General features: G+C 35.5%; 1 protein-coding gene across 4 annotated transcripts in view; it reads right to left on the bottom strand.

Moving 5' to 3' along the window:
- Positions 1-1175: 1175 nt before the first annotated feature.
- The window catches only part of LOC110288641 (complement factor H-like), a 77697-nt gene continuing 62824 nt past the window's right edge, over positions 1176-16048 (bottom strand). For 2 of the 4 annotated variants that reach the window (XM_085841663.1, XM_085841654.1), the window contains 2 exons: positions 4018-4200; positions 1176-1841 (listed from right to left, as the gene is read on the bottom strand). In XM_085841663.1, coding sequence (XP_085697789.1) covers positions 1645-1841; positions 4018-4200 — 380 coding nt within the window. In that variant the 3' untranslated portion in view covers positions 1176-1644. Of the gene's footprint in view, positions 1842-4017; positions 4201-10264; positions 10411-11783; positions 11882-16048 lie in introns of those variants that run through there. The other 2 variants (XM_085841656.1, XM_085841659.1) reach the window with 2 other exon arrangements.

The raw sequence follows: 16048 nt of genomic DNA on the forward strand, positions 1-16048 counted from the left end.
GTCCCAACCGGTAAGAAGGACACATGCTCCACTATGTTCATAGCAGCCTTATTTATAATAGCCAGGAGCTGGAAAGAACCCAGATGCCCCTCAACAGAGGAATGGATATAGAAATTGTGGTACATTTACACAATGGAGTACTACTCAGCTATTAAAAAGAATGAATTTATGAAATTGCTAGCCAAATGGATGGACCTGGAGGGCATCATCTTGAGTGAGGTAACAAAATCACAAAGGAACTCACACAATATGTATTCACTGATAAGTGGATTATAGCCCAGAAACTTAGGATACCCAAGATATAAGATACAATTTGCTAAATGCATGAAACTCAAGAAGAATGAAGACCAAAGTGTGGACACTGTGCCCCTTCTTAGAAGTGGGAACAAAACACCCATGGAAGGAGTTACAGAGACAAAGTTTGGAGCAGTGATGAAAGGATGGACCATCTAGAGACTGCCATACCATGGGATCCATCCCATAATCAGCTTCCAAACGCTGACACCATTGCATACACTAGCAAGAATTTGCAGAAAGGAACCAAATATAGCTGTCTCTTGTGAAACTATGCTGGGCCCTAGCAAACACAGAAGTGGATGCTCACAGTCAGCTATTGGATGGATCACAGGGCTCCTAATGGAGAAGCTAGTGAAAGTACCCAAGGAGCTAAAGGGATCTGCAACCCTATAATTGGAACAACATGATGAACTAACCAGTACTCCGGAGCTCTTGTCTCTAGCTGCATATGTATCGAAAGATGGCCTAGTTGGCCATCACTGGAAAGAGAGGCCCATTGGACTTGCAAACTTTATATGCCCCAATACAGGGGAATGCCAGGGCCAAAAGAATGGGAATGGGTGGGTAGGGAAGTGGGGGGGGGGTATGGGGGACTTTTGGGATAGCATTGGAAATGTAATTGAGGAAAATACGTAATAAAAAAAAATAAAAAAAAAAAGAGTTGCCTTGCCTAATATGTCTCTTTACAGCAATAAAGTCCTGCCTAAAACAATGCTCATTGCCTGTTTATAAGTGATACCATATATTTATAGTTTTTAATGTCAATATTATTACAGTGATAGGATCATACATCTTGTGAAAATCTTAATCTCTTTGTAAAATTGTTTGAATCTTTTCTTAATTCAATGTACCAAATATTAGAAGTTCATAGGCAAGAAGTTTCTTAGATTCTTTTATTTGAAAGTATCATATAGTAATTAATTGTATGCATTAGTGATATAATATATGATAGTTTGGTTGTTACATGCTTTGGGAAATGGTATTAATTTGAAGAATCAGTCAATATGTCTTTTATTATTTGTAAATCAGAACCTTACATCAAAAGGTATCCAGGAAAATCTGAGAAAGTTCTGAATAGAAACAGATGTTGAAGAACTTACATCTACTTTCTTGATTGAAATAATGTGTCCTTGGACATATCATATTTTGGTTTAAGAGTTTTGAATTACTGCTTTTGCATTTTGGCAATAGTCTTTAACGTTACAAATTAATCACCATATAACAAAAATGTTTATATTTATGTGAAGACATGAGTTAAACAATATTTCAAATGCAAATTGAAAGTATATTAGTGACATGCATGTGCATTTCTAAACAATAAAATCAACTAATAAATGTATTATGATTTTATACACAAGTGGGATAATTGATGGTGCCATTAATGCACTGTGTATGAAATGGTGGTGATCCTTTTGCTTTAAGATATCCATATTTACATTCAAATTCAACATTCTCCCCTGAATGAGTATAAATCTTTTCAGTGTCTCTCCATTTGAACATAATATTGTGTTTTTCCATAATGTTTTCTGTTATTACACATGCACCTGAAGGAAAAAAAATCACCAAATTTCTTTAAGTAATACATAAACCAACAGAAATTATCCCTATCTATAGACCAATTCCATTTATTTTTCTGAAAATTATCTATAAATGTAATTTCATTATCAGTAACTTCAAAAATTAAATTTTGCTTTGATAACTACTCTATGTATCTGCAGTTAACTCATCTTGATAGACTTTCCAAAACATTTGTTTAGAACTGATATAATATTCAGTAAATGACATAAGGATAATTGGGAGATGACTAAAATTTGATACTGTCTGTAGTTGGTCAATGACAGCGATGTAAGAAAAATCATCAAACATCAAACAAACATGTAAGAAAGTACAAGGAAACACAACAGGGAAACAGTTCATTGGTTTTGGACACTGAATGTTTGGAAGGGTCTCCAAATTGTAAGGCAAAAAGCAAACCTTGACCCCTGGAATTCATCAAAATGAGGTACTTGTGCATAGCACAGAGAATAATCAATACAACTAAGAAATAGGCAGCAAGTTGAATCAGAGTAAATGGTTGACTATTATTTGTTTTTAGGTATTTACATATCTTTTTTCGGGGTGTCTTATGTCAAGAAAACATAAACTGAAAATTAATTGTGTTGGTTTGGTTTGGTTTGGGTTGGGTTTGATTTGATTTGATTTGATTTGATTTGATTTGATTGATTTTGTCCTGGTTGGAAGTTATAACACCACTTGCCCTAAATCGACCATAACTTTTTTGAAAACATTTTGTACTATATTTGTCTTACATTATACTTAAATAATTCATCAGGATTTTAGTTTCTGGATAACTTTTAAATGAACTGTCATTAGTCTGTGGTAAAATGCATTTTAAAAGAAAAATAAGCCAAGCAAAATTATATAAATGAGTAGATACTTCTCAAAAAATATCTATAAAAATCTGAGTAGGAAAAAAAAAACTTAATATAATTTGCTGTCATTTTTTAACCAAAGCCATGATAAGTTACCTTGCCACTCAGTTAGAATAGCATTAGAGAAAGGAGCCCTTAAAATTATAAATGCCAATGAATGTGTGGTGAAAAATTCATAAGCTGTTGCTGGGAATTTAGCTAAGAGAAGTTACTATAGATGACAACTGAGATTTCTTAAAAATTTAAAAATAGATTTTACATATATTGTTGCATATAGCTTCTTTTGCTATATACTCAAAGGAAATAATATGAACCTCCTAAAACTGCTTGTATATGATTATTGCAAACTGCTACATTACTGTAGATAAGATGAAAAAACTTCCTGAGATAATACCATTTGATGAATTTATAAAGACCACGTGGTATACTTAAATGTGGAATTTGATTCAGTCAGTAAAGATACATTTTATTATTTTAGCTAGTAAAAGGCATTGGAGGACATTATGTGAAATAAAGCAAACACAGGAAAACAACTACTTTGTGTTCTTTCATTCTGAATGAAAAGATAGAGAAAACTATCTCTAGAATGCATGACAGTGATTAATAGAAGTTTGTTGTCTTATCGAAGAGCAGGGGATGTGGTATGGATTTAATAAATGAAGGACGTATATAGGTGTGATTTGAAAAAGAATGGCTTTCATAGGCTCACATATTGCTTATTCATTGGGGATTGGTAACACTCAAAAAGGATTAGGAGTCTTGTTGGAGTTGGTATAGCCTTGTTAGAAGAAATATATATATATCTTACTGCTGTCTGCAGATTCAGCTGTATAATGCTCAGCTACTTCTCCTCCATCATGTGCCACCTTTGTGCCACCTTTGTTCCATCATGCTTCCAAACATGATGATAATAGACTAAATCTTGAAATTATAAGCTATTCCCAACAAATGCTTTCTTTTTTAAGAGTTGTCATGATCATATTGTGTCTACACAGCAATAGAACACTGACTGAGTCAATAGGTATAGAATGTCATGCTGATGCCCAGTTTTGTGGACATTAATACATGTTAGTAAAACCTTAATTGTAAAGAATAACATGCACAATTTTAGGTGACAGGTGGGTTTTATAAAAAGTATCTAATAATCTTATTTTTATCACATGCTAATGTTTGGCACTGGAGATAAAACAAAATAGTACTTGTATTTTGTGAATTTTCTATTATTAACAGAAAAATATCCATAATATAAAACAAAATCTCCTATAATCTATGAGAATAAGGTACTTACGTAAGCAGGTTGGTGGCTCAGACCACTTTCCATTTCTACATGTTATTGTCTTCTTTCCGTTAAGGACATAATACTTCTGGCATTGATAGTCAACTGATGAGAATGGTTCATATACTGGTAATGACAAGGAGGTGATGTCTCCATTGTCAATAGGTGGAGGAGGCCCACATTTCACTGTTGAGTCTAAGGAGAAAACATTTGAAGGTTTGAGACTCAAGTCAAATTACAGACATAAGCAAAACCAAAAATAATACAATATTAAATAAGACTTTAGTGTTTTCTAGCTAAATAAATGATTTCTTGAAGAAAGATCATATAAACTGAGAGTTGCAAGTTCTTCCTTCCTTTTCACCTAAAGCCCAACTTAACTACAGCAAACATGTCTGTTCTGAAGTCTTCAAGTACTAGTAAATATCTTAACAGCTTCTGAGCACACAGATGCCAATGTAGATAGGCAACTTTTAAAAGAAACTTGATAGTACATGACCCTATATATTCCCACTCTTTATCATTTTTTGTAGAAAGACATTTTAAATAAGATTTTAAAGTTGATAATGTTTCAGAAGGCTAATGAGGCTTTCTGGGTTTCTGATAGGGTCAAAATAAGCAAAGACATCTATATGTTATACTTTTGCTAAGTATATCTGAAATGCTTGGACATAGTATTTGTAGTAAACATTCCATGAAGAGATGAGACATTGAAAATTCTAGCAAAGAAATCCAGAACGCATCTAACTGCATAATACTGTGCTATATGTTTTTCTTTTTGACTACTGAGTGCCCTCGTGAGGACATAGGAAATGTCTAAAATCAAAACTACTAATTCTATTCAGTAAGATCTTAAGAGGAACATCATGAAACTGAATCAAATGCCAATACTTTTAATATTAAAATTAAAACATTCAAGAGTCAAACAAAATTAATGTTTTAGTGTAAAGGAAAATGAAAACAATTGGTCATTAGGTATGAATGTTCATATTCAAGAACTGAGTAAACTCAAATAGGACAAGTCCCATGAAGCTCCTGGAAATCCATCTACTGGAAATGCTTAAAGAAAACATCTTGGAAAAAAATCAGTAGAAAGTCATCATCAACCATGCTGTACCAACATTCCAAAAAAGTTACCCCTATCTATGGCCACACAGACCATAGGAAGTTAAAAAAAAATGAGTGTCAGCCTTAAGTTCCATATCCTGTGGTCGTAGCCTTTTGAATAGAGACATCAATGAAGACATTGTCCAATAAAAGAAGATAAAGGGGATTTATCTCCAGCAGAATTCTTCCTAGAGAATAACAACCAGAATTCATTGCATAAGTAAATAAAAATTAACAATAGGCGAAATTTAACTGTAAAATTAGGGATATATAGTAGATGATCTTTGTAACTCATAAAATTATGCTTGTGTTTCAAGTGAAACATAGCATTTAAGGATAGTGGTAAAAAACATAATCATAGGAGGAAGAGGGAGGAGGGACATGAATGGGAGAAGGGAGGAAAAGGTAAAAGAAGAAGGGAAGCATCAGATATGGGGGAGACAGGACAGAATCCTAGAGGGCCAGGGAATGAATAGAAATATGGACCACTGTTGTTTGGGGGACTGAGGAATCTCAAGAAAGTGCAAGACAGCAAGGATATGAGAGGCTCTGGAGATCCAATGGGGATAAGCTTAGCCAAACTATTCAACAGTGAGGAGATCGAACCTAAATAGACCACCAATAGGTAGGCATGGACCCAAGTTGAGGGATGGGATCACCCACTCTCTTAAAAATGTTTGAGCAAGAATTGTTCCTCTCTAAAGGAAATACAGAAATAAAAGTGGGGCAGATCCCAACTTGGGCATGATGTGTGCTGCTGGTTTGCTGTATATTGCTTTTACTATGTTTAGGTATGTACTTTGAATTCCTGATATTTCCTAGACTTTTATCGTGAAGGGATATTGGATTTGGTCAAATATTTCTCAGCATCTAATGAGATGATAACGTGGTTTTTTCAATATTGTTTGCATAGTGGATTACATTTATGAATTTCCATATATTGAACCATCCCTGCATCCCTGGGATGAAGCCTACTTGATCATGATGGATCATCATTTTGATGTGTTCTTGAATTTGGTTTGCAAGAATTTTATTGAGTATTTTTGCATCAATATTCATAATAGAAATTTGTCTGAAGTTCTCTTTCTTTGTTAGGTCTTTATGTGGTTTATGTATCAGAGTAATTGTGGCTTCATAGAATGAATTGGGTAGTATTCCTTCTGTTTGCATTTTGTGGAATAATTTGAAGAGTATTGGTATTAGGTCTTCTTTGAAGTTCTACTAGAACTCTGTACTTAGTCCATCTAGTCCTGGGATTTTTTGTTTTTGTTTTTCTGTTTTTTGTTTGTTTGGTTTTTTTGAGGGGTGCTCTTTGGAGGCTTTTTTGGGAGACTATTAATGACTGTTTATACTTCTTTAGGTGTTATGGGACTCTTTAGATCGTTTGGATTAATGAGCAAGGGCAGGTGGTTGTAGTGGGGGATTTTCGGTGGGGACTTGAGGAAAGGGGGTAACATTTGAAATGTAGATACAGAAAATATCTAATAAAAAATGAAAAATAGGAGTTATCAAGCCATCATTTCTGTTGTTCATAGACGTCATCATTGAATATAGCTGTTGGTTCCTCCCCTCTTTTGGAAGTTTTCACGGTGCATTCTGGTATGAAAGCCAATTCTCCAGGAGGAAGCTTTCAAGTCAATACCAGCTCAAGATTCTCTAGGCCCTGTATGTAATGTGTGTGGTATATTCAGCTATAGAAATTTCTCAGATTCTAGTTTGAGTAATTGTCCTTATACATACTGCCAAGAAACTCTTGGAAAACTATGACTAATATTTCGAAAGTGGTTTCTCATGCTTAATGTTGGGTTTATTGTTACATGGTCTATTGTTCTTAGGATAGAGCACTATCAACACAGATGGAAATTTTTCATTTAAACTTTTACTTAACAAAAATTTCATTTTAAAAAAGTAAACTATTAGAGATAGAATTTTTGCATTGTATATTCAAAAGCAATTAAAAATCCATGCTTCAATTCTTGAGAACCACTCCTCTAAAACAAGATGAAAAAGGAGAAAAAAGACATGACCAGCTTTGCTGCTCCTCTGAAGATATCACAACATGAGGGCCTCCCATATATTCTAAGAAAGAGATGGTCATAAATGTACAAGAAGCCTATAAAACACCAAATATATTGGACCAGAAAAGAAAATCCTCTCATAACATAATATTCAAGGCATTAAATGCAAAGAACAAAGAAAATATTAAAAGCTGTGAGTGAAAAATGTCAAGTAACATGCAAAGGCAGACTGATTAGAATCACACCAGACTTCTCAACAGAGACACCAAAAGCCAGAAGAGCCTGGACAGAGGTCATACAGACACTAAGAGAAAACAAACACCAACACAGGCTATTATACCCAGCAAAACTCCCAATCAACATAGATGAAGACATCAAAATATTCCAAGACAAAAATAAATTCAAACAATATCTATCTATAAATCCAGCCCTATGGAGAATTCTAAAAGGAAAACTCCAACACACAGAGGGTACCCTCATCAAAAAAGCAAGACATTAATAATCTCAAAAAAAAAAAGAGAATCATATCCACATAATGCCTCCTACAACAACAAAAATCACAGGAACTAACAATCATCTGGTTTAATATCTCTCAATATCAATGGACTAAATTCTCCAATAAAAAAACATAAGCTAACAGACTGGATATGTAAACAGGATCCAACATTTTGCTGCATACAAAAAACACACTTCAATAACAAAGACAGACACCACCATGAGTAAAAGGCATGAAAAAAGTCTTCTAAACAAATGGTCCCAAGAAACAAGAAGGAATTGCCATCATAATATCCAATAAAATAGACTTTCAGTCCAAAAGTTATCAAGTGAGTTGAGGAAGTATAGTTCGTAGTCATGAAAGGAAATATCCACCAGAAGAAAGTGTCATTTCTGAACATCTATGCCCCAAATATAAGGGCACCAACATTCAAAAAGGAAACTTTACTAAAGCCCCCCCCTAAAAAAAAACAACCACACACATTGAACCCCACACAATAACAGTGGGAAACTTCAAAACTCCACACTCACTAATGGACAGGTCATTGAAACAGAAACTAAACAGAGGCATGGTGAAACTAATATAGGTTATCAATCAAATGGATTTAACAGTTATCTACAGAACACTTCACCCTAAAACCAAAGAATATACCCTCTTCTCAGCACCTTGTGGTACCTTCTCCAAAATTGATCATATAATGGTTCTCAAAATAGTCCTCAACCAATAGAAGAAGATTAAAATAATCCTTGCATTCTATCAGATCACTGTGGCCTAAGGCTAGCCTCCAATAACATAAAAAACAACAGAAAACCTACATACATGTGGAAACTGAACAACACTCTATTCAGTGATAACTTGGTCAGAGAAGAAATAAAGAAATTAAAAAAAAAAAAACTTCCTACAATGCAATGAAAAGAATGATACAGCATACCAAAACTTATGGGATATAATGAAAGCAGTGCTAAGATGAAAATTCATAAAACTAAGAGTCCTGGTAAAAGATTCTAAACATTCTACACTAGCAACTTACCAGCACACCTGAGCGCTCTAGAACAAAAAGAAGCTAACACATCCAAGAGGAGTAGAGGACAGGAAATAGTCAAACTGGGCAGAAGTCAACCAAATAAAAACAAAAGGAACTATATAAAGAATGAGCAAAATCAAAAGCTAGTTCTTTGAGAGTATCAACAAGATAGATAAACCCCTAGCCAAACTAACAAAAGTGCCCAGAGGTAGTGTCTAAATCAACAAAATAGGACAGGAAAAGGGAGACAGAACAAGAGAAATTTAGGAAATACAAAAGGTCATCAGATCCTACTACAAAAGCCGATTTTCAACAAAACTGGAAAATCAAGATGAAATGGAGGATTTTCTAGACAGATACTCTGTACCAAAATTAAATTAAGAGCTGTTAAACTATCCAAACAGGCACATCCCATAAAGAAATAGAAAAAAATCTCATTAAAAACCTCCCAACCAAAAAGAGCCCAGAGCCAAATGGCTTTAGTGCAGAATTATACCAGACCTTCAAAAAAGAGCTAATACCAGCACTCTTAAAATTATTCCATAAGACAGAAATGAGAAGAACACTACCTAATTCATTCTATGAAGCTACAAGTACTCTGATACCTAAATTACATAAGGATCCAAGAAAAAAAAGAGAAAAATCAGACCAATTTCACAAATAAATATCAATGCAAAGATAATAAAATTCTAGCAATCCGAATCCAAGAATACATCAAAGCCATCATTCACCATGATCAAGTAGGCATCAACTCAGGGATGAAAGGTTGGTTCAATATACAAAAATCCATTAACATAATCCACTATATAAACAAACTCAATGAAAAAAAAATCACATGGTTATCTCATTAGATGAGGAAAAAGCATTTGACAAAATACAACACCCATTCATGTTAAAAGTATTGGAGAAATCATGAATTCAAGACTCATACCTAAACATAACAAAAGCAATATACAGCAAAAACACAGACAATATCAAGTTAAACAGCGAGATACTTGAAGCAATCCCAATAAAATGAGGGACAAGATAAGGATGCCAACTCTTCTTATATCTTTTCAATATTGTACTCGAGCAATAACACAACAAAAGGAGATCAAGGGAATACAAATTGGCCAGGAATACTTCAGGATATCACTATTTGCAGATGATATGATACTAAACATAAGCAACCCCCCCCCAAAAAAAATGACCAGAGAACATCTACAGGAGATAAAGCACTTCAGCAGAGTGGCTGGATATAAAATTAACTCAAATAAATCAGTAGCTGTCCTTTATACAAATGATAAACAGACTGAGGAAGAAATTATGGAAACATTGGGCAGTGGTAGTACATGTCATTAATTCCAGCACTTAGAAGGCAGAGGCAAGGTAGATTTCTGAGTTCGAGGCTAGACTGGTCTACAAAGTGAGTTCGAGGGCAGCCAAGGCTATACAGAGAAACCGTGTCTCGGAAAAAAAAAAAAAGAAGAAGAAATTTGGAAAGCAACACCCTACACAAGAGTCACAGATAATGTAAATTCTCTTGGGGCAACTTTAAGCAAACACGTGAAATATCTGTATGATAAGAACTTCAAGTCTCTGAAGAAAGAAATTGAAGAAGACCTCAGAAAATGGAGAGATCTCCCAAGTTCATGAATCATCAGGATTAACATAGTAGAAATGGCCATCCAACCAAAAGGAATCTACAGATACAATGCAATCCCTATCAAAGGTCCAACACATATCTTCAAAGACATGGAAAGAGCAATTCTCAAATTCATCTGGAAAAACAAACAAACAAACAATCAAAAAACAGAATAGTGAAAACAATTCTTAACAATACAAGAACTTCTGAGGAAATCACCTTCTCTGACTTCCAGCTGTACTACCCATCAATTGTGATAAAAACTGCATGGTACAGAGACTGACACACTGATCAGTGGAATAGAATTGAAGACCCAGAAATAAAACCACTCATTTATTTGACAAAGATTAAAAAAATATATACATTGGAAAAAAGAATCTCCAGTAAATGGTTCTGTTCTGACAGTCAGTATGTAGAAAAATGAAAATAGATCCATATTTGTCATCTTGCACAGAGGTCTAGTCCAAGTGGATGAAGGACCTAAACATAAAATAGATATACTGAACCAAATAGAAAAGAAATTTGAAATGAGCCTTGTACTCATTGAGACGGAGGGAAATTTCCTAAACAGAACTCTATTGACTCAGGTTCTAAGATCAAGAATTGATAAATGGGACCTCATGAAACTGAAAAACTTCCATATGGCAAAGGATATAAACAGTAGGAAAAATTGGCAACATACAGATTGGGAACAAAAAAAAACAAAAAAAAAACAAAAAAACAAAAAAAAAACTTTACTAACCCTACATTCGGTAGAGGACTAATATCCAAAATATACAAAGAACTCAAGAAGCTGACCACAAAGAAACCAAACAACCCAATCAAATGGAATATAGAACTCAACAACAACAACAACAACAACAGAAATCATGGGAGGAATCTTGATGCATTGAGAAGCACTTAAAGAAATGTTCAAATTCCTTAGTCATCATGGAAATTGAAATCAAAGTGACCCTGAGGTTCTCCCTTACACCAATCAGAATGGCTAAGGTCAAAAACTCAAGTGACAGCACATAGAGACATGAATTCAGGGAAAGAGGAACACTCTTCCATTGCTTGTGAGATTAAAAACTGGTAGAACCACTCTGGAAATCAATCTAGAGTTTCCTCAGAAATTTGGAAATAGATAAACCTGAAGAAACAGTAATACCACTCTTGGACATATATATCCAAATGATGTCCCAGGGCATGCCACATAGGAACATGTTTCACTGTGTTCATACTGACTATCATTTGTGATAGCCAGAATTTGGAAACAACAGAAACGTCCCACAATAGAAGAATGGCTACAGAAAATGTGGTTCATTTACACAATGGAATATTACTCAGCTATAAAAAATTAGGACATGCTGAATTTTGAAGTCTAATGGATGGAACTCAAAAATATTATCCTGAATATGAAGTAACCCAGATCCAAAGTACATTCATGGTATACTCACTAAGTGGATATTAGCCAAAAAAGTATGGTTACAATCCTCATAACTCAAGAAGTTTAACAAGCCATAGGGCCCAATTGAGGATGCCTCAGTACCACCAGGGAGGGAGGGGAATATGATCAGGTATGAAGAACAGTTGGAGGGCAGCCCGGTTGGGAGATAAGGATTGGACTGTAAAAAAAAAAGAAAAAGATTTAAAAAGTAAAATCAAAAACAAAAAACTATAAACAGAGAACCCAAACACAAAAGTAACAAATGAACTGATATACAAAACATATTAAAAATTATTTCACATGCAAATGATCTGAATATTGAGGTTTGATTGATGGATTAGGCAGTTGATGTTTCTTTATAGGTATGAGTTAAATACATCCATCATAAATATATAGTTCATATTAAATAATAAATAATTGAGGAAAATTAGAAAAATCCTGTGCTTATAAATCTAACTTTTAGCATGTAGTCATTGACAATTCATATGTGTTGAATTCAAAATGAAAGAAATAAGAAAAGATAACAAATAAAATATATTTTCTCATATAGAGATATTCTGTTAAACCATATATTTACATTTGAAAATAATTATTTGGTAAATCTTTTCTCAAGCCTTACATAAATATTGTTTTATTTTTTATTTATTTATTTATTTATTTTTTTATTTCTATTGGATGCTCCCCGAACCCCCCCACCAATAGGCCCAGTGGTGGCCTGTGGAGACCAAATACCAGCCATTAACTGGTAGCCACTTTCACATAGTAAAAACAAACAGGTGACATTAATTTTAACAGTATATTTTATTGAGCTAAATATATCCCAAATATTATCATCTCTACAGGCAAACAATATAAAAATATTTAACTTTTTCTCTTCCCACTGAGTCTCCAAAATCTGGAAGGCGTTTTACACTTGGCACACATCTTGGTCTAGACTAGCCACATCGCCTAATGGCTCCTGGCACTGGGGCTAGTCTGCCCTGCAATACCTTTCTAACCTCTCCTGATGTCGCAGTTTCCCAGAGCACTAGGCTCCCCAAATCCTGTGGGATTTCCATATCCCTGTGCCCAAGTCTCAGCTCTCACCATTCTGGTTGCTCGGCAGTCATTTCTCTAAGTGGCCTTGAGTTAATCTTTTAAATGCCATGATGTGAATTTTCATGTCACTTCTCCAGGACTCTCTTCTGCACTCCCCCAACTATCTTTTTTTATCTCTGGGATGCAGCTCAAGTCTGTATCACAGCTCATAAGGTCTTCTCTGTTACAGGAGCAGGGGTCAGAACAAGCATTGGCCTCACATCCTGGCCATTTGGGGGTCTCCCCAAGAGTGTTTGCCTATATGAGTGAGGATGCTAGAGATAGGATCCTGCTGTCACTCTATACCACTGCTATTTTTCCTCTTCCTGTACCTCAGTGGGCAAGTGTGGCCCTAGGTAGACATTCCATGTCTTTCCGTGTTTTCTTTTTTTTTTTTTTTTTTTTCACAAAAGGCAATGAACTTTTTATGGTTAAATACTAGCCTCTATTACAGCCACAGCATGAACACATAATCATAGATTAGTGATTGGATTTCTTTTACTTTCTTAATTGCTCAGGCTAGGCTGGCTGGGCAGCAAGTTCCAGGAATCCTGAATATCTCCAGCACCAGAGTTCCATACAGGCCCAGGCTGCTGTGCCTAGCTTTTATGTAAGTGTGGGAGATTTGAACTCAGGTCCTCTTGTTTGAACAGCAGGCACTTTAGTCTTTACTTTTTATGGACAATTTAAGTCAGTATACAAAGTACAAAGTAATAGGTTTCTTTTTTTTTTTTTAGGGATTTATAGGTTCTTATATTTCTTTTTTTTTTATTTTTATTACATATTTTCCTCAATTACATTTCCAATGCTATCCCAAAAGTCCCCCATAGCGCCCCCCACTTCCCTACCCACCCATTCCCATTCTTTTGGCCCTGGCATTCCCCTATATTGGGGCATATAAAGTTTGCAGTCCAATGGGCCTCTCTTTCCATTGATGGCCTACTAGGACATCTTTCAATACATATGCAGCTAGAGACAAGAGCTCCGGGGTTCTGGTTAGTACATCATGTTGTTCCAACAATAGGGTTGCAGATCCCTTTAGCTCCTTGGGTACTTTCTCTAGCTTCTCCATTGGGAGCCCTGTGATACATCCAATAGCTGACTGTGAACATCCACTCCGGTGTTTGCTAGGCCCCGGCATCGTCTCACAAGAGACAGCTATATTTGGGTCCTTTCAGCAAAATCTTGCTAGTGTATGCAATGGTGTCAGCGTTTGGAAGCTGATTATGGGATGGATCCCTGGATACGGCAGTCTCTAAATGGTCCATCCTTTCATCACAGCTACGAACTTTGTCTCTGTAACTCCTTCCCTGGGTGTTTTGTTCCCAATTCTAAGAAGGTGCACAGTGTCCACACTTTGGTCTTCATTCTTCTTGAGTTTCATGCGTTTATCAAATTGTATCTTATATCTTGGGTATCCTAAGTTTTGGGCTAATATCCACTTATCAGTGAATACATATTGTGTGAGTTCTTTTGTGATTGTGTTATTTCACTTAAGATGATGCCCTCCAGGTCCATCCATTTGGCTAGGAATTTCATAAATTCATTCTTTTTAATAACTGAGTAGTACTCCATTGTGTAAATGTACCATAATTTCTGTATCCATTCCTCTGTTGAGGGACATCTGGGTTCTTTCCAGCTTCTGGCTATTATAAATAGGGCTGCTATGAACATAGTGGAGCATGTGTCCTTTTTACCGGTTGGGACATCTTCTGGATATATGCCCAGGAGAGGTATTGCTGGATCCTCCGGTAGTACTATGTCCAATTTTCTGAGGAACCGCCAGACTGATTTCCAGAGTGGTTGTACAAGCTTGCAATCCCACCAACAATGGAGGAGTGTTCCTCTTTCTCCATATCCTCGCCAGCATCTGCTGTCACCTGAATTTTTGATCTTAGCCATTCTGACTGGTGTGAGGTGGAATCTCAGGGTTGTTTTGATTTGCATTTCCCTGATGATTAAGGATGTTGAACATTTTTTCAGGTGTTTCTCTGCCATTCGGTATTCCTCAGGTGAGAATTCTTTGTTCAGTTCTGAGCCCCATTTTCTAATGGGGTTATTTTACTTTCTGGAGTCCACCTTCTTGAGTTCTTTATATATATTGGATATTAGTCCCTTATCTGATTTAGGATAGGTGAAGATCCTTTCCCAATCTGTTGGTGGTTTTTTTCTCTTATTGATGGTGTCTTTAGCCTTGCAGAAGCTTTGTAGTTTCATGAGGTCCCACTTGTCAATTCTCGATCTTACAGCACAAGCCATTACTGTTCTATTCAGGAATTTTTCTCCTGTGCCCATATCTTCAAGGCTTTTCCCCACTTTCTCCTCTATAAGTTTAAGTGTCTCTGGTTTTATGTGAAGTTCCTTGATCCACTTAGACTTGACCTTAGTACAAGGAGATAGGAATGGATCGATTCGCATTCTTGTACATGTTAACAACCAGTTGTGCCAACACCATTTGTTGAAAATGCTGTCTTTCTTCCACTGGATGTTTTTAGCTCCCTTGTCGAAGATCAAGTGACCATAGGTGTGTGGGTTCATTTCTGGGTCTTCAATTCTATTCCATTGGTCTATTTGTCTGTCATTATACCAGTACCATGCAGTTTTTATCACAATTGCTCTGTAGTAGAGCTTTAGGTCCGGCATGGTGATTCCACCAGAGGTTCTTTTATCCTTGAGAAGAGTTTTTGCTATCCTAGGTTTTTTGTTATTCCAGATGAATTTGCAGATTGCACTTTCTAATTCGTTGAAGAATTGATTTGGAATTTTGATGGGGATTGCATTGAATCTGTAGATTGCTTTTGGCAAGATAGCCATTTTTACAATGTTGATCCTGCCAATCCATGAGCATGGGAGATCTTTCCATCTTCTGAGATCTTCTATAATTTCTTTCTTCAGAGACTTGAAGTTTTTATTATACAGATCTTTCACTTCCTTAGTTAGAGTCACGCCAAGATATTTTATATTATTTGTGACTATTGAGAAGGGTGTTGTTTCCCTAATTTCTTTCTCAGCCTGTTTATTCTTTGTGTAGAGAAAGGCCACTGATTTGTTTGAGTTAATTTTATATCCAGCTACTTCACCGAAGCTGTTTATCAGGCTTAGGAGTTCTCTGGTGGAATTTTTAGGGTCACTTATATATACTATCATATCATCTGCAAAAAGTAATATTTTGACTTCATCTTTTCCAATTTGTATCCCTTTGATCTCCTTTTGTTGTCGAATTGCTTTGGCTAGGACTTCAATACAATGTTGAATAGGTATGGAGAAA

The sequence above is a fragment of the Mus caroli genome, unplaced genomic scaffold, assembly GCF_978045245.1.
Source record: "Mus caroli unplaced genomic scaffold, Mus_caroli_1 scaffold_1, whole genome shotgun sequence".
NCBI classification, from domain to species: Eukaryota; Metazoa; Chordata; class Mammalia; order Rodentia; family Muridae; genus Mus; species Mus caroli.